At 32.3% G+C, this 22,165-nt stretch overlaps 1 protein-coding gene across 1 annotated transcript in view; it reads left to right on the top strand.

Annotated features, from left to right (window-relative positions):
• The first annotated feature begins 1,835 nt into the window (after positions 1-1,835).
• LOC134711159 (CD109 antigen-like) overlaps positions 1,836-22,165 on the top strand; it is a 46,598-nt gene continuing 26,268 nt past the window's right edge. Inside the window, exons 1-16 of the mRNA XM_063571604.1 lie at positions 1,836-2,305; positions 3,561-3,791; positions 6,035-6,198; positions 7,493-7,518; positions 8,605-8,764; positions 9,571-9,641; positions 10,137-10,262; positions 11,345-11,384; positions 11,690-11,774; positions 12,795-12,885; positions 14,360-14,572; positions 15,356-15,625; positions 16,715-16,816; positions 17,536-17,598; positions 19,015-19,209; positions 20,721-20,870. Coding sequence (XP_063427674.1) covers positions 1,836-2,305; positions 3,561-3,791; positions 6,035-6,198; positions 7,493-7,518; positions 8,605-8,764; positions 9,571-9,641; positions 10,137-10,262; positions 11,345-11,384; positions 11,690-11,774; positions 12,795-12,885; positions 14,360-14,572; positions 15,356-15,625; positions 16,715-16,816; positions 17,536-17,598; positions 19,015-19,209; positions 20,721-20,870 — 2,457 coding nt within the window. The remainder of the gene's footprint in view (positions 2,306-3,560; positions 3,792-6,034; positions 6,199-7,492; positions 7,519-8,604; positions 8,765-9,570; positions 9,642-10,136; positions 10,263-11,344; positions 11,385-11,689; positions 11,775-12,794; positions 12,886-14,359; positions 14,573-15,355; positions 15,626-16,714; positions 16,817-17,535; positions 17,599-19,014; positions 19,210-20,720; positions 20,871-22,165) is intronic.

The following is a 22,165-nucleotide window of genomic DNA, read 5'->3' as shown; positions in this document are numbered from 1 at the left end:
GAAGAAGGTGTTGTAGCTAAAATAGCTGATGATCTTTATTGCGGTGGAAATACCCAACTCGAATTACTACAAAACTGGACAAGGGTTCTCCAGGCTCTGCAAAAGAACAGTCTAAATTTGTCTGCTACTAAAACGATTATCGCACCTACAACTACAACTATTCTTGGATGGATTTGGCAATTAGGAACTATCAAAGCCAACCCGCATCGTATTTCTACCTTATCAATTTGTCCACAACCAGACAAAGTATGTGGTTTACGGTCTTTTATTGGAGCGTATAAAGTACTCGCACGTGTAATACCAGATTGCGCTTCATTACTAGGTAAACTTGATGACATTGTAGCCGGTCGAGAATCTAAAGAAACTATAAAATGGTCAGACGAACTTACTGATATATTCTCACAGGCCCAGAAAGCTCTTTCAACAAATCGTTCAATATTTTTACCTCAACCAAATGATCAACTATGGATCGTTACCGATGGTTCTGTAAAAAAACATGGCTTAGGCGCTACCCTTTACATAACACGTGATGATAAAATACATGTTTCTGGATTTTTTAGTGCAAAACTGCGAAAACGCCAACTAACGTGGCTGCCTTGTGAAATCGAAGCACTGTCTATTTCCTCAGCTATTAAGCACTTTAGTCCGTATACCATACAATCAAAACATAACACTTGCATATTGACCGATAGTAAACCCTGTGTTCAGGCATTTGAGAAGCTGTGTAGGGGAGAATTTTCAGCAAGTCCACGTGTTTCGACATTTCTTTCAACAGCCTGTAGATATCAAGTAACAGTAAGACATGTAGCAGGAGCTGCTATACTTCCGTCCGATTTTGCAAGTCGCAATGCTCCAGACTGTGAGGATTCAGCCTGTCAAATCTGTACATTTGTGCAATTTACTGAAAATTCAGTTGTTAGACATACCTCAACAAAAGACATTCTTGAAGGATTCAAAAACTTCCGTTTACAAGCAGGAACGCCTGGATATCAATCCAAACAGAATGCTCGGACTTACGGCGAACACATGCTCACTTGCGCCAAGGGACCCGACCGTCAAAAAAACTTACCAATGTGAAGGACATAAAACGCTATTTGAACAATGCGTGTATTGCTAAAGACGGTTTACTCGTTGTTAAGAGAAACGAGCCGATGGCTCCTACACGTGAATGTATTGTTGTTCCTCGTCAGGTTTTAGATGGACTACTTACATCGTTACACATTAAACTCGACCATCCTTCAACCTATCAACTTAAATCTGTCGTACACCGTTACTTCTTCGCACTTGATATGGACAAAGCAATTGAAACTGTCAGTAATGGATGTCATCAATGTGCCGCTCTTCAAAAAATTCCGCACAAGTTGAATGAACAATCTACAGGTGACCCACCAGAGACAATAGGGTCTGCATTTGCTGCAGATGTGATGAAGCGTGAACGACAGCTTATCCTAGTTGTGCGCGAATATGTTACGTCATACACAGCCGCTCGCTTGATCACAGACGAGCGCCAAGAAACTTTACGCGAGTCTTTATTGTGTCTTTGTGTTGAACTATGTCCACTCGATGGACCATTTGCCGTTGTTCGTACCGACCCTGCACCAGGATTCCAAGCTCTTGTCAACGATGAACTGTTGCGTCGACATAGAATTACCATAGAAGTTGGTCGTTTCAAAAAAAAATAAAAAAATCCTGAAGCCGACAAGGCAATTCAAGAGTTAGAAGACGAAATTTTGCGACAAGATCCGAATACACGATGTATATCACCCCTGTCACTCACTCTGGCTTTTGCCCGTTTAAATTCTCTCATTCGTAACCGTGGGTTATCCGCAAGAGAAATGTGGACTCAACGTGACCAATTCTCAAACAACCAAATACCTTTGACAGATCAGAGTCTTATTCAGCGTCAATATGAGTTACGAAAATCGAACCACAGTTACAGCGAAATTACTAAAGCTCCCTCTAGAGCCCTACCCGAATCTCCGCATTCAGAAGTTGGTGATCTAGTTTACTTATATAACGACCGAAACAAAACTTGTGCTCGTGACCGATACCTAGTTGTTTCTACAGACAATTCGTGGTGCAACATAAGAAAATTTGTTGGTTCTCAGTTACGCAATACATCATACCGTGTAAAAAGGAGTGATTGTTATAAAGTCCCGTCACTATTAAACACTTTACGCCAACAGGATACTTATAGTTACGACAATTTTACATCTTCAGACGAGGACGATAATACAGGAAAACCACAAAGCCCGCCTAAACCTCCTGACATTCCGAATGTAATATCCATTCCTCATTTACAGGAGTTAGAACCGAAACTTTTCGAAAACGAACCAAGTGACTTAGGCTTACCAATAGGCGAAAATGAATTACAACACGAACCTGATGATCAAGTAAACACCGATGTAATTCGACGATCCACACGGGAACGCCATCCTCCTAAATTTCTTCAAGACAATTATTTGCTATCTTAGTGAGAGACAAATTATAGCGTTCTAATATAACTAGTGTGGACCATTAGCACAAAAACAATTTGCGTTGGAATAGCAAATTTAACTATTATTTGTTTGATTATTATTATGTATAAGTGGGGCAGAATAATCCCCGATATCACTTGAGGGCAGTCTACCCTATGAAAGTGTGTTTTTTTCTACAATTAATATGTTTGTTCTTGTAACATTTATGCAGAGTTTTAAAAGTAACTTTAATTTCATATATGAGAGAAGAAAAAAGAAAAACTGGTAACGCCATAATAGGCTCTATTGTCCGGAACTGTCAATTATGTTTTAGCTCGCTCTCTCTCTTGGCTCTCCATTGTAAACCAAAGATCATCGTATACATGTGTTAATCTAAAGCTGTATTAAACAAGTAACATTCAATTGCAGTTAAGTAATGACTTAATGCCCTGGTGTAGTTTCATCTTAACTGGCGTATATTAAACATAATTCTGGGCCGGGTTGAAAATAAATGAAAATGACTTTGAAAAAATCTAATAGAAATACACCAAATTTGGGAGACATCTATTAAAATGTTTGAAATAATAAGAAAGTTGACAAGGACTAAGCTTTTTCAGATAATATACAGACTATTGCAGTCAGCCTATAAAAGACTCTTTGCCTTATGAAATATTTGCTTATACACTGTGCTTTCCTATAATGATTTAAAATCAGTGTGATAGTTTTCATGAAGAACACTGAGCGTACAGGTATTATGACAAAATAAATGTTGTGTTACATGTATCTACCCAAATAAGTAAACTATAAAAATTCTTGACTTCTAAAACCAGTGATTGATCTCCTGATTTACATCTCATCACTCTATGCAGATGCTGTGTGAAAAACAATTTGACTTACCAGTATGCTTCTATCCATTGAGTTGATTTATTATTAATTATTTTGCTTTGAATACACCTTATTGCTACAATATGTATATGTATATGTCCGCCATTACAAACTGTACATGTACATCACAAATATTCCATGTAAAAATTTAATGTTTTAATACAAAATATATGATGCCACAATGGAAAAGTAATTGTTGTATGATGTTAATGGTTATAGAGGGACAGATTCTCAAGTCAGCTGGCCGAGCTGGGACAATAAGTGGGGTGGGGGAGGTGGGCGACTTCTCCAGTCATGCTTCAGTGATTCCCTACATAATCAACCAAATAGTAATGTTCATCATGAAAAAAATATACTAAGTGTAAGATCTGAGGATGTGAATAAATTGAAATCAGACATATCAAATGAAGTTTTCAGTGCTTTTGATATATCAATGGGCAATCTGATGAGGTAAGCCTTTTTTGACTGATTTTTATAGTTCGTTCTTATGATGTACTGTTATACATGTACCATTGCCAAGATTAGGGGGAGGATCGGAATCCCGCTTACATTTTTTACCCCGCCACATTATTTATGTATGTGTCTGTCCAAAGTCAGGAGCCTATAATTCAGTGATTGTCGTTTGTTAATGTGTTACATATTTGTTTTTTTGTTCAATTTTTTATATCAATAAGGCCGTTGGTTTTCTGGATTGATTTGTTTTACATGTCATGTCAGGGCCTTTTATAGCTGACTATGTTGTATAGGCTTTGATGATTGTTGAAGGCCGTACGAGGACCTATAGTTGTTAATGTCTGTGTCATTTTGGTCTCTTGTAGACAGTTGTCTCATTGGCAATCATACCACATCTTCTTTTTTATAATGACTGCTGATCACCACTGTGTCCATACAGGGACTCTTGTGGTCCAACAACCAGTGGCAGATCCAGAAATGTTCATAAATGCAGGCCCACCAAATTTCCCAGAAAAAAGTAAAATCACAAAAATACTGAACTCAGAGGAAAATCAATTTGGAAAGTCCATAATCACATGGCAAAATCAAAAAACAAAACGCATCAAAAACGAATGGATAAGAACTGTCATATTCCTGACTTGGTACAGGCATTTTCAAATGTAGAAAATGGTGATGGTATGCCCCCTAGCCCCTTTCTTAATCAGCCTCCTGACAACTCCAAAGAATAAATCATCATGTACGAGTACATCAAAGATCATCGAACTGTCTACTCCAACATGCAAACATCTTTTTGGGAGGTCACTGTGTTGCAAGTTTTTTTGAGTTCGAAGTATCGTATAAATGATTGCCTTGGGGGTCATTGTCAAATATAGAGCTGTGCATTTGTAAAACGCTAAATTATATAATTTGTAACAGCTGATACTATAGTATCCTATAATGCACTGAAACCCTTGCCAATAACAATACCGTGATGCTTGGTGTAGGCTTCTTTGCACATATTGCTCACCTTGTAATTTTTGTATTCTTCTGTCAGTATCGTCGGGTTTGTTTATTTACACCAGAAATCAATGAAGCGATGAAAGTGCTGGAAACGAAATTACATCTTCGGAAAATTCCGTGATATTAATATTTTCTTATCAATATGTCCAAGCAATGAAAAATAAATGGTAATTAGTTTTATACATAGAGCATACGTTTTGTGTATTTACTATTTTTAAAATTTAAGCTTTATACGAAGAAATGTAACACAAAAGTATCTCAATCATTTAACCGTTTTAATACGCAGTGTTAAGTGTAAATTATACACATTACTGTTCTATTTTCAGAGAATAGCAAAAATACATAAATGTACAGTTTCTTACCAAAATAGCAACACAATTTCAAGATTAAATCATTACATTGTCACATGATGATATAATCTACACCAAATTGACAGTTTGTTGTCAGTTATCGTCATAAGTAATCACTATAGCAAATGCACACTTTATCATAATATGTACCTATTACCTAATATCATGATTTCAATCCGACCCTACTTGCGGACGCGTGGAACATATAATGCATGCCACTCATTAATAGCCAATCAGACGTTGAACTGGCCTTCATTTCCCCCAGAATCATTCCGGAAACAGCCACGAAGCAGCCATTAGATAGTATTTATAACCAATGAAATAACAGAAATACTGTAAACAGATTTACCCGAACCTGACGTTTAGCCTCTGACTAATCAGACCGTATCACCATGGTGATACGGTAATCAGTGAAATTCGGCTATTCCTCGTTGTTCCTTTAAGTATCAACATTCGGTTATATAAACGACAAGACGATTTCATGTAACATATGAATAAAAGGTCAATCAGAACCAAAATAAACCATCTGAACAGATATAACATAAAGAAAAAACAAATTGTACAATGTCAAACGTCTATAGCACTTTTCTGGATTAACCCTTACCACAAACGCCAAAAGCCGAATATTTAAAAGCTGAAGATCAAGCCTATTAACATTGAAAGAACTGAATGGAGTATGAATCAATTTGATTATCAATTCAGTTTCGATTAACTTTGTTTGTACGAAAATGAATGACTTTGAATCACGAACATCCATGAACAAGGCTTTATAATTTACTTTTACAATTTTTTATTTAGATGGAGAGTTGTCTTATTAGCACTCACACCAGATCTTTCTAAATCTATTTAGAAAAACATGAAGTCTTTTGTTATCAATATGATCTTTTACAGCACATATATTGCAACTGTTCCAAAAGAAATAAAAGCAGGATCAGATGCTAAACTTTGTATATCAGCTTTAAAGGGAGGTGTTAAACGTGTTACAATCTTCGTAATGTTGCAAGACAAACAAAACAGAACTTTAACAAAAGCTAAAGCACAACGAAGTCTGCTTCGTGAGTTGATATAACAACAATGTTAATCAGATTAAATGTATTATGATATCATTTTTACAATCAAATTAATAAGGAATTGAAAGAAAATTATTATTCTTTGATAAGCATCAGTCAAATGAACCTTTTGGGTATACGCAACAAGTCCATTAATATTATGACATAAAAGAAGAAAACAGTTAACTATCCAGTTAAAAGAAAATTCATAAAGATAGTCTCAAATAACAAAATCAACAGACCAAGCACTTCAAACAAACGGAACTCAACTGTTATATTCCTGATTTGGTTCAAACATGTCTTAATGTAGAAAAGGATGAATCAATCCTGTTTACATATCTAGCTTAACCTATCACTTGTATGTCAGTCGCATAGATTGAATTATATTGACATGAATAAGTGAGAAAAACAATAAGAAAAAAATTAGTAAGAAATGTCAAAAATAAGTATACAGCAATCAGCATTGTGTCATAATCCGAAACATCAAAATGACTATGCCAACAACAAAATATGACATGCAAACACTCTATAGACCAGGAACATGAGAAAAAAGCAAAATACCATTATACAAAACATGACCAAAGCGCAATCACATAATGGCGGTATATATAAATATTGGAATATGCCAAAAAGATATTATATAAAAAAAAGCTGAAACGAAATATTGACCAACAAGGTCTTAATATCTTCCTATGAACTGAAAAGAATCCTTCATTGAAATAGTCCTTGTTCATTAACAGTCTACTCAGACACTGGTGACGTTCTATAAATATAAAAAAGAAGATGTGGTATGATTGCAAATGAGACACCTATCCACAAGATACTATCAATTTCAGTAATGAAGCATAAAGTGTTGTCACTGTTGGTGTGCGTTTTTTTTATTACAATAAGCCAAATGTCGCGACCCTTTGAAAATGTTTATGATACGAGCGTCACTGATAAGTTTTTTGTAGATTAATACGAGCGTCCGAAAACAAATATAAGTCGTTGTATCTAGAATGATTATCATTATACACAACAATAAAAAAACAAATAGAAAAGAAACCGGCTTATATATAACTCAGCATATGGTAATAACAATTCACAAGTGTTCATGCATTATGTCAAATCCACTCGAAATTATGTTTTATAATGGACTAAAAAACATACAATTATCAAATTGTTAAAGAATTATATAACTATCATTTAAATATTTTTATTTTTTTTTTCTGTTTTATAAAAGGAGCAGTAGTGTACTGCTGTTCAATAATAATTAAAGAACGTTTTGATATACCAATTAATTTATTATTTGTTTTTTTAGAGAGACCTGTCGTTGTTACAATTAAAGTAAGTGATGATACATTTGAATTAGGAAACATGTGTATGGAGTTTAACTGACAAGGTGCACAAATTAGATAAAACATCTAAATGTTTTTGATATAAAACAGAAGATATGATATTATTGTCAATGAAAAAAATCTCCACATGCGACCAAATCACAAAAAAAATCAACAACTATACGTCACCTTAAGGCCTTCAACAATTAGTAAAACCCATACCGCATAGGCATCTTTAAAAGACCCTTAAATTTACGAATGTAAAATAATTCAGACGAGAAAACTAGCGGCATAATTTATGTACAAAAAGTGAACGAAATATGTAGCATATCAGCAACTGACTTAAAGGTTCCTGACTTGCGACAAGCACATACATACTAAATTGGTTTAAATATATAAGCTTGATCACAAACCTTCCCTAACATGGGACAGTGGTGTAAAAGTACAACATAAAAATGAACTATAAAAATATGTTGAAAAAGACGTGACTCATCAGATGGTTACAAATACAAATAAATCTAACAAAAGCACAGAGTGGACGTTGAGTCGATAATTGCTTTCAACCGTTTCATTTGAACTTTGATGGGTAGTTGTTTAAATCATATCACATTTTTTTTATTTTATACAAGTAACAATTGTAAGTGATACAGAACATATAGAAATATAAAGATGAATCAACCTAGTAACACAGCCAAATGTACCCAAAAAATGGAAGACATACAATAGTGAATAGTGACAAAATAAAATTTGTAACATGCAATTGTAACAAACAAGGAACATACACAATCAAGTTACTGAAATAAAATGAAGCCACGCATTCACGAGTCCCATAACAATGTGAATAGGCAAAGGGTATGGAATAAAACATATAATGATATGCAAGTGTAATAAACCATCTAAGTATTCAGAGGTGGTATAACACACCTAAGTAACACATTCAAAGCTTTTATGTTATTTTAAATTAATAAATATGCCTCAGTGGGCATCTATAAATCAATGTATTTTTACAAAATGAAAATTTATTAACTATGTGATTAATATAATACGATCTAAAATGTTGAATGCAGGTATTTGTAATGTATGATAATAATTGTAGGTACCAGGAAAGACCCCTCCAGGATATGATTACAAGATAAGAGTAAGAGTCATTGGAGATATCAAATTCGATAAAACTGCTATAGAAATCCGAGTCACAGAGAAGGCGTCATCCATCTTCATCCAGACTGACAAAGCCATTTATAAGCCGGGTGACTTAGGTAAATAAAAATTAATACTCGAATTTTATACAGCAGTGATACGTTATTATAGAACTAGTGTAAACAATATTTTATTCAGAAACAGATAAATAAATGCGAACATAAATACAATACAATGGATTGGAAAACAAGTGACAAGTCACTTATACATAGAACTGAAGTTATATTATAGAACTGAAGTTCTTATAATGATTAGATAAACAAACGTAACACATACTTGTATTAAATTATAGAGGTTGTTTTGCTTTTACTGTTGTAGAATAATAAGAACATTGCTTTCCTTTATGGTTCATAAAATAAATCAAAGATAATGAATATTATTTGGAAAGACGAATAGTTCCTAAAAATTCAATTGATAAGAACACATAAAGACTTGATAATAATATGTTTGGATTCAAACTACTTGTATTATTTTTCTTGTCAAAAATAACTGACGTTTTGAAAAAATACTTAGTTGCTATTATCTACTAAGATAATCGTATAAAAAAGGGTTTCTTCAAAGCAATGAGTGCAAACCCAATCAATTATCGATAGACTCGTATTCGAGGAGCGTTGATGGTCAATGTTGATAAATAATCATGAAAATATTTATAAATGAATAAAATGTTACGAAATGTGCCCTTCAAGAATTGATAAAACAAATGCAAAATGCTCATTTTGTTTAAACGTTATCCTAATAATTTAAAATCTATACTGAAGCTTCACACTGTAATGTTGTAATGTTGTATTCCTTCTCTTGCACAAAATTATAAGATTTGACTTTATTATAGAAAAGTATGCAATAACCCACCCTTCTTTTTCAACAGTACAGTTTAGAGTGGTTGGAACTAATCAACGATTAAAAGTGTTAAGATATCCTTTGACAATTTACATACAGGTCAGTTCATTTATGTTAAATTTTGTTAAAATATCTATTTCTATGCAAAACATTTTAATTTAGTTAAATAATGCATATATCTATAAAATAAATTATTAAATTGAGAGTAGAAATGATCAAACATAGAAATTATATAGATTGTTCAATGTATTACAGCACGAAAGTCCCATTGGTAAGTTCGTCTATGATGAATTTCGGTAATATAAATGTATACTTCACAGATATCGTCTTTTTTGACGACCATAACTAAACTCATCATAGATACCATGAATAAATTTAACGTATACGCCAGACGCGCGTTTCGTCTACAAAAGACTCACCAGTTACCATAAACGCCTTAAATCGATTTTTGTGCTTGTATGTAGTTACTGAATTCTATTAAACATGTGAGTAACATATCTTATACAAGTATAATAATATCAGCACCACGGTGAATTTGAAATTCTGGCATTTATAGATATATTATAATATGCAACTCAAATGGGTTTTTTTCAGGACCCCAAAAATAATCGAGTGAAACAGTTTCTCAATGTTAGGCCAGTATTTGGTGTGTTTGCCGGTACATTCCAACTATCAACTTTGACAAACCTTGGAAGATGGACAATCACAGTAGAACAAAAGGTATGGCTTCCTTTTAGTTACAGGGATACTATACCCTAAAAAAATGTATATCAGATGAAAAGCATTGATTATAAATTTAATGTAAAAGATAAAAAAGGTGGTTTTGTGTTTTTAAAATTTTAAGTTATTTATGTTTAGTTTTATATACAATTGTTTGTCTTTTGATAGTTTGTAATGTTCAACAATTGCAATGCCTAATAATTTTCAAATGAGATGTTTTATTTATACATTTCTTTTACTACTGGCCGTGATGGAAAAAGATAATGGAAAAATATCATTTCTTATGGACACGAGAAACAATTCAAAATTACTAAACACCATGATAGTGTCTCTTCAAACTCATGCTCTGCAGTAGTTATTTTAAACTCGCGTCAGTTAATAGTTGTTTATCGATACTCAATTCTAGTTGTAATTTTCCTAACAAGTTCATGGTCACTAAAAAAATATCTCGAGACGCATATCTCATAGCAATTGTCCTCGATAATTCACGTTCACTTACTATTATTTTTTTTAAAATTCATGTAGAAATCATTGTTCTCAAAAATACATATTTACTATTTATAGTGTACACAAACTCTTATTCACTAGTAGTTAATTGTGTCTCAAAACTCACGTCTACCAGTACGTATAAGTCAAAATAAATATCCAGTAGTTATAAATGGTTCACAATATAAAATAAAATTTCAGAACCCCAAGCCAAATTTAAAACATGGGGCAAAATGTCATTGCATTTACTTAGTGGATGTATTTTCTGAGGAAAAGTCATTTTTAGCAGTAATTGTCTTTCGAAATTCAAATTCGCAAGAAATTGTCTCCCCAAGCTTATGTATCGTTTCAACTATCTTTCGGTTTTGGACTATTTGTCAATTCAATCTACTGTTATATGTAAAAAGAAGATAGTTGTATCGTGCTTGTTTATATCAAAGTATTAATTTTGTTTAAATATAGTATAAATTAATTTCGTACTTATAAATACTATGAATCTATGAAATAGTATACAAACAAAATTGACATTACTAGGAGAGAATATTGAATCAATAAATTGATATCAAGTATTATACTGCCTTCTTTCTTTATTCCAGAGAGGAAAAAAATCAAAACGTTTCGATGTTCAACGAGTTGGTGAGTAAGAGCTTAGAGAACAATACCCTGTCTTACATTAGAAGCATTAACAAATTGATGAAACGTGAGATACTATAATCCTATAGCAATTAGCCTGATTGTATTATTCTGCCTGTTTCCTCTGTGATTTAAATATCTGTTTGTATGATGTTCACCAATATTTTGGTCACCTTTTTATGTCTGAAAAACTGTCAATTGATATTAACAGGTGTAATTAAATATTTATTAAATGAAATCATTCACATTACGTTTGAATATATTTCTATTGAAAAATAAATACTGATTGCTTATGTTTTTATATGCAGTTCTACCTAAATTTGAAGTGAATGTTGTACTGCCTCCATTCGAACTTAAAACAGACAGATTTTTCACAGTTACTGTAAATGCACTGTAAGTATTCATTTAATTGTGAGGCCTTTTCAACATATTTGTTGAGAAGGATTTTCTCATGACTTATATAATAACAAAAGATTTGAACACACAATTATAGAGCTTTATTCGAAAGAACAAGTTTCTAGCTGCCTCAATTTGTTTTAGTTTCAAAAATTCACATATCTGTCTTTAGATGTTAGATTCGTTAGGTTGTTATGGTTTTGAAGTACATATATTTTGAAGCGTGTGATATTTAATTAAAACGTATCATTAAAGGGGGTGTAACTGACTACTAAATCTATCTTTAATGATACACAGTAGTTCATCAATGGTAATTTACAAAGAAACTATAAAAAACCTTTGATTTTAAGGGTAAAGCGCTTTTTTTGTAATATCATAGAAAATAAACAATTACATGCAAGACAATATGCCAGCAGCTGAGATCAGGAGACTAACTTGTCAAAAATATGTATATATGTATCGATAAAGTCAATTGTATTTTCGAATGTGCAGAACGGGTGAAGGGGAGCCTGAAGGTTTTGAAATAAAGGTTTATCATTTAAATATTGTTTTGAGATAAAGAATCACAAACAATAACCCTTAAATCTTATTCTATCTTACTATTTTCTTCATCTATCTGGACAACAAGAGACAAACATGTATTAAGGCAGCATAATTAATTGTCTCTTTTTGATTTTTAATACAATGTTTTCAGAAAAAAAATGTTACTTTTGTTTAATATATCAAAACTTATTAAGAGCAAATACAATTTTCCCTGCAAACATAGAATGCAAAGGACATATTCGCGCAAATATAATATGCTGAGTACATTTTTTTTCATTGGCACTCAGTATAAATCCGTAATGACCAAAGCTATCAAGTCGTTAATGTTTGTGTTTTTCATCATCATTTTTATATTCATTTAGACATAACTGAAATAACTTCCACAGTCCTTGTAAAATGTAACCTTCTGTAAAACTGATGTATAAAATGCTGCTGTATAATAAATTAACCGTGACGTAAATCATTCATATACAGGTATACTTTTGGGAAACCAGTTGATGGGGATGCAGAACTGATCATTAAAAGTCAATGGAATTCAGAAGTTCAGATTATAAAGAAATTTAAAGTATTTATAGAATAATTTACTTTATCATTTGTTTGGTTTTTGTATCATTTTTCTTCCAACGAATTGATCAAGCAATATATTTTAAAGTCATTGTTAAGTCTTGAACCGTATTTGGTAACGTGAGTCATTTTCGATCAAATTAAACAAAGTTTGTGATGAAAAATTGTGTATGCACTTCTATCGACCAAAAATAAACAACTAGCAAATTGTGTTATTGTAATTTTGTTGTATTCTTGTCTTTCAGTTTTTGCTTTGGTACTTTGTCTATGTGTCTTTCTTTTTGTTTCTTTGTTACCCTATGTTTTCTTTGTACAGTAATAAAATTGAGAAAAGTAATTGGGAATGTGTCAAATCGACAACAACTTTTAACCCGACCATAGAGCAGACCACAGCTGAAGGCCAACCAATGGGTCTTCAATGTAGCTACAATTCCCCCACCCGTAGGTGTCCTTCAGCTGGCCCCTAAAATATGTTTACTAGTACAGTCATAATGGACGTTATACTTAACTCCGAATTATACACAAGAAACTAAAATTAAAAATCATACAAGCCTAACAAAGGCCAGAGGCTCCTGACTTTTTACAAAATGTTGACTATTGTATCCCGATATTGAGAGTTTTACCTATAATGTATGAATGTTTAATCAAGAGATTGGGTAAATTAATTATTGTAAAAATTATATGCATTTATATAACACGTTACATTTGACCGTTTTTGTCAATGTAATTAATTACTTTCCAATTACTTTGCAAATGTAATTTATTACTGTAATCACTTTTGAAAGGAACATTGAGATAAATATTTACAATCATGCATTTATTTTTATGATTTGTACATAAGTCTCACAAACTGCTTTATCGAAATAACAAATGAGATCTACAGCAACCGTTTTTAAATTCAGCAAGTACAAAAGAAGTGATTTAGTTGAATATCTGGTGTGTTACTGAAAAAAAAACATAAATCTGTGCATATATAACCATTTTGTTTAAATCAGTGAACATAATACGTTGCCGTTAATTAATTGTCTGGGCTACATGTTTGATTTTTAAAAATGTTTATCTTGATTTAAACGCATTAATTTACCATAGGCTATAAAATCTTAAATATCTAGTGCACAATAAATTTGATAGATTTAAATTAAGATTTTCTAATCTTACAACATAAAACCATGTTTAACCCATTACTTTCCTTAAAAAATCGTGTTCCCATCAACTTGATAATAAAAATAGGGAGGTCATGAATATGCCAAGTGTTACAATATTTCGTTTCTATGTAGGTTGGTGTTTTTGTTTTGTTTATGTTATTGTTATAGTTCTCTGTTTCTATTGTTTTTTTTCTTCTTATTAATGATGTGTTTTCCTCGGATTTCTTATTGTGTAATCGATTTAGTACTATTGATCAGTGGTTTCCTTTTTTTGCCTTTATTTATAAAGATAAGTGCATAATGCTCTATTTTTGCTTACCTTTTATATAGATAAATGGAAAAGCAACAATTAAAGTCTTGATGAGTGACGTTGTACCTAAACTGGGAACCTACATAACGGTTATCGCTAAAGTGAATGAAACAATAACTGGAATTTCGGTAAATGATACAGGAGATGTTGTAATATATGACACAGACGAAGAACTAACGTTTTCCTCAAGTATGTTGAATGTATTCAAACCAGGACTATATTATACAATAATGGTAAGTGGCTATTAATTCAATATTTTATGTTTAATACTGTTTCGCTTGACATAAAATATAAAACAAACAAAGGTATGCCACATTTTTTCCCTTAGATGTGCACATTATTGATATATCTTTATAAAGTATTCATATCGTAACGCTAAAATATCAATCGAATTACTAAATTTCAATAGGAATGATTGAATGTTAACAGAAGCACGAAATCAAATCATTACGAAAAAAAGGAAACTTGGTACTCTCAAAAAAGATTGAGTCCACACTAGTTAATAACATTATATTGATGTGACTAGGCGTTAAGTAAAATTCTCATCCTTTACATACAGCATGTCATTCCCTTCCAGCAATGTGACATGTACTGTTTGACAAACGAAAGATAAAGCAAACGATGCGATTCATTACTTAACCAACACAAGCTTTAAGTCAGCTACATTGCCTAGGGCGACAGCTATCTAAGTTCCGGAAATGTAAATGAAGCAACGTTTCAGATCCTGTTAAATGTGTTTTAGCAAAATGCATAATTAACCACAGGGTGTTGAACAAAATGTCAATACCGGCTTACATTAAAAGAAAATCATTTTAAAACTGTTGTTTAATAAAATACATCATCTTTTGATATAAACAATGAACTAGTAATGCTGAACTTTTAGTTTATTTATTATACAACAAACATAACTGAAATCTAAACACACGAGTTCAATCCTTAATGTGTTTTGTTTGGAAGAAAAGACATCTAAATCTTTTCACATTTGTTTGCCTTTTTGTGTGAATGGTGTATTTTAGTTGAAAGCTAGAAGGCGAGATGGAAGTAATTTAGAATCAATATTAGACTCTGTAAACATAACGGTCAAGTATACAGTACCAGGAACAAAGAAACAACCAAAGTGGTCTCCAACTGGTGGCAATAATCAGGTTATGCCTTTTGGACGATTTTCTCAACGTATCAACGAGGACACAAAAGTATTGTGGACACGTGTGGAACAAATCCCTCAATCAGGAATAATTGAACTCTCAGCTAGATTCCCTAAAGCAGCACTATCTGGTAGTTTTGAGGTATTCTATATCAAACATATAGATAAACAAGAAAATTAACAAATAAATGTCCTTTACAGCATTGCTCACTTTGCCAAATTTGCTAAACATCACGTGACATTTGTTTCTTGAAAATTAAGGGCAAAAACAGTTTACAAAAATCATGTTTTTTTGCATTTGGTCACCTAGAATGAAGAGTTAAACACTTAGAAGCACGCACCTGAGAAGCAATATACCAAACTTCGCCTTAACTAGGCATATACAATTCCCAAATTATTCTCCTACTTAGACTTTGTAAAACGTCAACAGTGTCTGAGCAGAAGGTTGATAACCAGGGATATGTCAACGAACGCCTCATCTTATTCCTAAAAGAGTTAATCGGAAGGTACCACGACCTTGTTGACAAATATTCCAAATCAACTTCACATATAATACATGATAGTCTTGAGGTTTAGATTCTGCATACTGACGTTGTTTATCATCTTAATAATATGTTATACTACTCTTGTATTATAAATGCTTTATTAATATTACTATTACTGTTTTTAAATTAGATATAGGAAGCTGTGGTATGAGTGCCAATGAAACAACTCTCTATCCAAATATTAATTTATAAAAGTAAACCATTATAGGTCAAGTTACGTACGGCCTTCAACACAGAGAACTGGTTCACACCGAAAGGGCCCCAAATTTACTAGTGTAAAACCATTCAAACGGGAAAACCAACTGTCTTATCTATTTGAAAAACGAGAAACGAAAAACACGTATAAAGAACATAAACAAAAGACAACTATTGTACATCAGATTCCTGACTTAGGACAGGTGCAAACATTTGCAGTCTGGTTTTGTTATATATGTTATGTATATCCTCGATGTTTAGTATTTTAGTGATATTACTTTTGAATGTTACTGGAAATATAGTTAGGTAGGGCAAGTAATAGTCTAGTAATTGGTCATTAACAAATGTTTTAAATCATTTGTGCTTGGGGTTTCGAAAGTTGCGTATAGATTAGCAATCTTCATTAACGGGACATACAATTAAATCTCCAATTCAGACCGGACGAAAGAATAAATTAATAAAAAAAAGCATCCAATTACTTTTCACCACAGGCATTTTATCGCAAAGAAAGAACGTCAAAGTATTTGTCACGAGCAGAATCACCAAGCAGAAACTTTATAAAAGTGTCAGTTAAGGATAACAGAAATGCCAAGGTAAAGTCCAAGCAGTGAAGGGATACAGAGCTGTCAGGTCTCAAATACATGTAGTTAAAATCAGAAAATCGTATTTTAGTATTTCTTGGTATGTGACGCAAAGGAACTAAATTAGATTAATGGTAAAAGATGAAATAGATAAAAAAAAAAAGCCATTGTATTCAAAACGTGTTCGTAAAACTTTATAAATATATATCAGCACACGAACACGAAAAGTTCCTGGAGTGTTTAAATTTTACTTTCTATTGTATATTTACAATACTGTAGATGAAAAATATTTTTAGAAATACACTAAAACAATTTATGTCAGGTGACATTATCTAACTGTCATACCAATTGTGAAATGTATAGCATAGACACTGAACATTTGTAACAGCAAGTTTATATTGGAACACTTAGATAAGACTAAGGAAAACAACTATTAGAAGTACCAAAATACCCTTTATTTATTAACAAATAAAGAAGACAACAAAGATGTACTAGTTTATATGAACTGTAGAAAACACAACGAAATGATATTTTTTCCAAATCATAAAAATGACTTAGTATATATCATTATCCTATTAGATATAAACATCTCATAATGAAAAAAAAACAAAATCAAATTCCTAAACGTTTGTTTGTGAAATGTTGTATTGCATTTTTACAAAAGAGTTATGATAATTATCAAACGTGTTACAAAATAAATCGTATTATAACTTTTATTTATTAATTTTCAGCCTGGGAGAAGATTACCGTTGATTATACGCTGTACAGAAATAATCCGCTTCTGCAGTTACAAAGTATGTGATTTCAACTTATAAGAGCAATTAATTAGAAATATGAAAAATTAGATACTCAGTTTTTTTAACTACAATTTTGAGTCTAATACAGTGTTAATATATCTATCCATATCAATCTATTCGTTCAAAAATACTGTATAAAATATATTCTATGACCTAAGGAAACAATAAAATTGAGAATTGAAATGGGAAATGTTTCCAAGCGACAAAAACCCGACCATATATATATAGAGAGAGCAGATAACAGCAGGAGGCGTTCTTCAGTGTACCATTAACCAATATATATACTAGTTCAGTGAAAATGAACGTCATACCAAACTTCAAAATATACTCAAGAAACTAACATAAAAACTCATACAAAGCTTATTGAAATGCATACTTCAAGGGATCAAAACATCTCATTGGGGAACGAAACACCCAAAGAACAACCAACTTCAAAAATCTTTATTAATCTCATTTTTATGAACAAGGATGACCTCAAGAATTGTCAAAGGAGGTTTTGAGGAAAAGACTGTAAACGACACTATCAACGTTTCACGCTGACGTCACGAATTGAAGGACTTATACAATGATTTGTTAATGCACTAGCGTCATGATTTTTGTTGTCTTCGAACAGTAGATATCAGTATTGTTATATGATCTATAACATTACTAATAATATTGACGCTGTGTGCATTTACCTGATGGGTAATACCTGCATGACAGGAGATACATGGGTCTATAAAACTGCCTCTGTGTTGTCGTCAGCGTCCGTGCAGGTTTATAGAAATAGTTATTTAAAAACTACTTAGCATTCAAGTAATTGATGTCTTTAAACAGTTGAACCTAAGTGGTATGATTGCCGATGAGACATCTATCCACAAAAGACCAAAATGACACAACTATTAACAACTATAGTTCACCGTACGGCCTTCAACAATGAGCAAAGCCCATACCGCATAATCAGCTACAAAAGGCCCCGATAAGACAATGTAAAACAATTCAAACGAGAAAACTAACGTTCTTATTTATGTAAAAAAATGAACGAAAAACAAATATGTCACACATAAACAAACGACAACTACTGAATTACAGGCTCTTGAAAGCTATATAGTTGTGCCAATTTGGAGAGAAATACAGCAGTTTTAGAATTGTATATCGCATTTATTTCGTCATATTAAAGATATATGATTTCAGTGCAATGATTGAACTTTGTATCAACTGATAAGATTTTTATTGACGAAACGCGAATCTGGCATACTCAGTTTAAATCCTGGTATCAATGATGAATTTAAATGCTAGACTGACTAAATAAGATGTCGCCGTGGTGGTCTTTTTTTTGTGTAATATAACAGAATTCCTTGTTTATACATTGTGTTTAACTAAACTGTACTTTTAGCAAATGTTTTTTAGAAATTAATTGTTTTTCTTGAATAGGTTTTTTCACAAAGATCACTTATAACACAAGGGCGATTTAGGATGAGAAATAGAAAGCAGCAAGTCCAGAATCTTAGAATCACATATGCAATGATTCCTCACGCAAAGTTACTCGTTTATTATGTAAGACGAAAAAATGGTGAAGTTGTTGCTGATGCTATTACAATTCCGATTGAGGACATATTTGAAAATGAAGTGAGTATATGTATAAGACTCATATCGACACCCGCTCCCATACCGATGTCCAAATCAGTCGTCACATTATCAAAGTAGCTTCCAATATTCTAAACCTTTATTCCACGTCAAAAATGACGTCATGATTACTCAAATACCATCAAAGGGAAACAATAGCATTACATCACAACATAGAAAACACACGGTAAAATATCAATTGGCAGGCTTAACTCAATCAAAAAACGTAAATTAATACACTATGAACGAATAAATTTGATCTGCGATATCTGATTGTAAATGCACGGTTAATAAAATATAAGTAACAAACATTCAAGACCAAAAAACAAACAAACAAGTCCAAACAAAGCCGTGGCAAGGCACCACTGCGAAATATTTAATCCTTAGAAAATATTCACTTTAGAAAAAAAATTAATACAGGAAAATCTTGAAGTTTATTCAAATGTAGTAAGACGAAGTGAAAATTAGGAGAAATTCCAAATTATCAAAGCTGGTATATAGACAAGATCCATATAAATATCAAATAACAAAAAAGCATTATAAACAGTATCAACAGGTCGAATTAACAGGAAAATACGATTTGAGAGTACTCGCAGTTACTGACAGCTAGTTAAAAGTCAATAACAATTAATAAAAAAAAATCATGCATCAGAGACTTAAATCGACTAAAACACATCCAACGGATTTAGTATTTCAACGTCATGAACAGTCAGAAAAAACTGGATGTGCAATGCCAGAATTAAATGTATTGAGAGGTAATAGGTAAGTGAGGAGCGATTTCTTCATGTATTGATGTCATCTAATTTATTTATATGAATATAATTAAAGAATTTAGATAAAACGGCAAGTTGGCTATCCATTCAACCAGATTCAACCCACCATTTTGTCTTAAAGTTTCCTATACCAATTCAGGATCAAGGCAGTTGTTATCGCATAGTCCGTTTCAATGTATTTTGGCGTATTTTATTTCAAAGCATTTCAGTGGTTTATTTCCTCTTATAGTTGATGTTTTACCAACTTTTTTGGTTTGATATCCGGATTGGTTTCATAGAAATCCATTTATGACTTTTAGAAAGTAAAATCACAAAAATACTGAACTTAGAGGAAAATCAATTCGGAAAGTCCATAATCACATGGCAAAATCAAATAACAAAACGCATCAAAAACGAATGGACAAGAACTGTCATATTTCTGACTTTGTACAGGCATTTGCAAATGTAGAAAATGGTGAATTAAACATGATTCAACCTAGTTAGACTATGGTATACTTCTAAAAATTATCTGTATTCTATATTGGCTTTAGAGGTGAGAGTTCCAAGTCAGAAATATTACGTGTTTTTCTTTTGTTCCGTTGGTTGATAACATTTGATTTTGTTTGATTGTCTGGACTTTTTTTTTGATGTTCTGAATTTTTGTTTTAACTTTTTGTTTTGTTTTGTTTTCATGTTTTCTTAATGAACAATATTACCAACGAGTCACTAAACGAAACTATTGTAACTTTCTTTTACCTGCAGGTGTCTATTAAATTCAACAAAAGACGAGCTAAACCAGGTGACGAAGTTCAGGTTGAATTAACGGCTGATCCACACTCATTGGTGAATGTTCTTGCTGTTGATAAGAGTGTTCTTTTACTGAAATCAGGAAATGATATCACAACACAAGATGTAAGCTATTTATCTTCATCTGTGAATATAGTTTGTCATTTGTTAAAAAACATGTTTTGTTTAAAAGAGGGACGAAAGATACCAAAGGGACAGTCAAACTCATAAATCTTAAATAAACTGACAACGCCATGGCTAAAATGAAATGACAATCAGACAAACAATAGTACACATGAAAAAACATGGAAAACAAAAGAGTGATCTCAGGTGCTCCGGAAGGGTAAGCAGATCCTGCTCCACAAGTGGCACCCGTTGTGTTGCCTATGTGATGACAAATCTGGTAAATAGTTTAATTTGGTAGGTCACATTCATGAAAGGGAAGGGGATTTCAGTTACGACGTAAGGATCAAATCCGATATCATTTGTGAAACGGTTATCCCATAACGGTCAACCAACTCGTAATGGCGTCCGTAAAATTTACGAAGGGATAACTAAATATAAAAAAACTTTAAAAAGAAAATAATAATTCTAAATGTAAACATCTAATTTTTAGTATATAGACCCAATTTTACTCTAAGTCTATTCATCTTTATGTTTCTTTGTAGCCTGTTGTTTGTAGTGTGCCAAGGCTCCGTGTTGAAGGCCGAAATTCGACATGTAATTGTTGACTTTTTATACATTGTGACTTTACTGGAGAGTTGTCTCATTTGCACTCATACAGAATCTTCTTCAAATGGCATTCCTTAATTAAGAAAAATATTTCTCAAACACACATCTTTGGGATAATTTTAGATGGATGATAATGGAAATGAAGGCAATCATACCACATCTTCTTTGCATACATCATGAAAATCTTTTAAAACAATACATAAAAAGGGACGCAACTCTTATATAAGTTGAATATGTCTAAATTCTTCATAAAAAATTTTCTTTTTCATCAGGCTAATCAGATTAATAGAATGGGACAATACATTTTTTTCACTCTACAAATGTTTTATTTTGCAATCTGCTGGCTGGCCTAAGGCAGCACTCAATCGACTGGCTGCCAATCACTTACCATAACTAGAAATGATCTATAAACCCAGAGGATCATGAAAGCAAAATGACAATGATACATACATTAACAAAGAACTACAGTAACTAGCAACTAAATTAATGCCAGCTCCAGACTCCAATTTAACTATTTCCCGTGATGGGTCGATCATCATACCATCATAAAATATATGAGAACACAAACAACGTTCACTTAATACTCTTTTATGGACATATGCATCTTATTTATTGTTTACTTTACCACCTTTCACATCCTGATCATTAAAACGATCATTGGCTATTACCTGGAATATAATGTTATATAA

This window comes from Mytilus trossulus, chromosome 3, assembly GCF_036588685.1.
Source record: "Mytilus trossulus isolate FHL-02 chromosome 3, PNRI_Mtr1.1.1.hap1, whole genome shotgun sequence".
NCBI lineage: Eukaryota > Metazoa > Mollusca > Bivalvia > Mytilida > Mytilidae > Mytilus > Mytilus trossulus.
The sequence above is the reverse complement of the archived record's forward strand: the minus strand, read 5'-3'. Positions and strand labels throughout refer to the sequence as shown.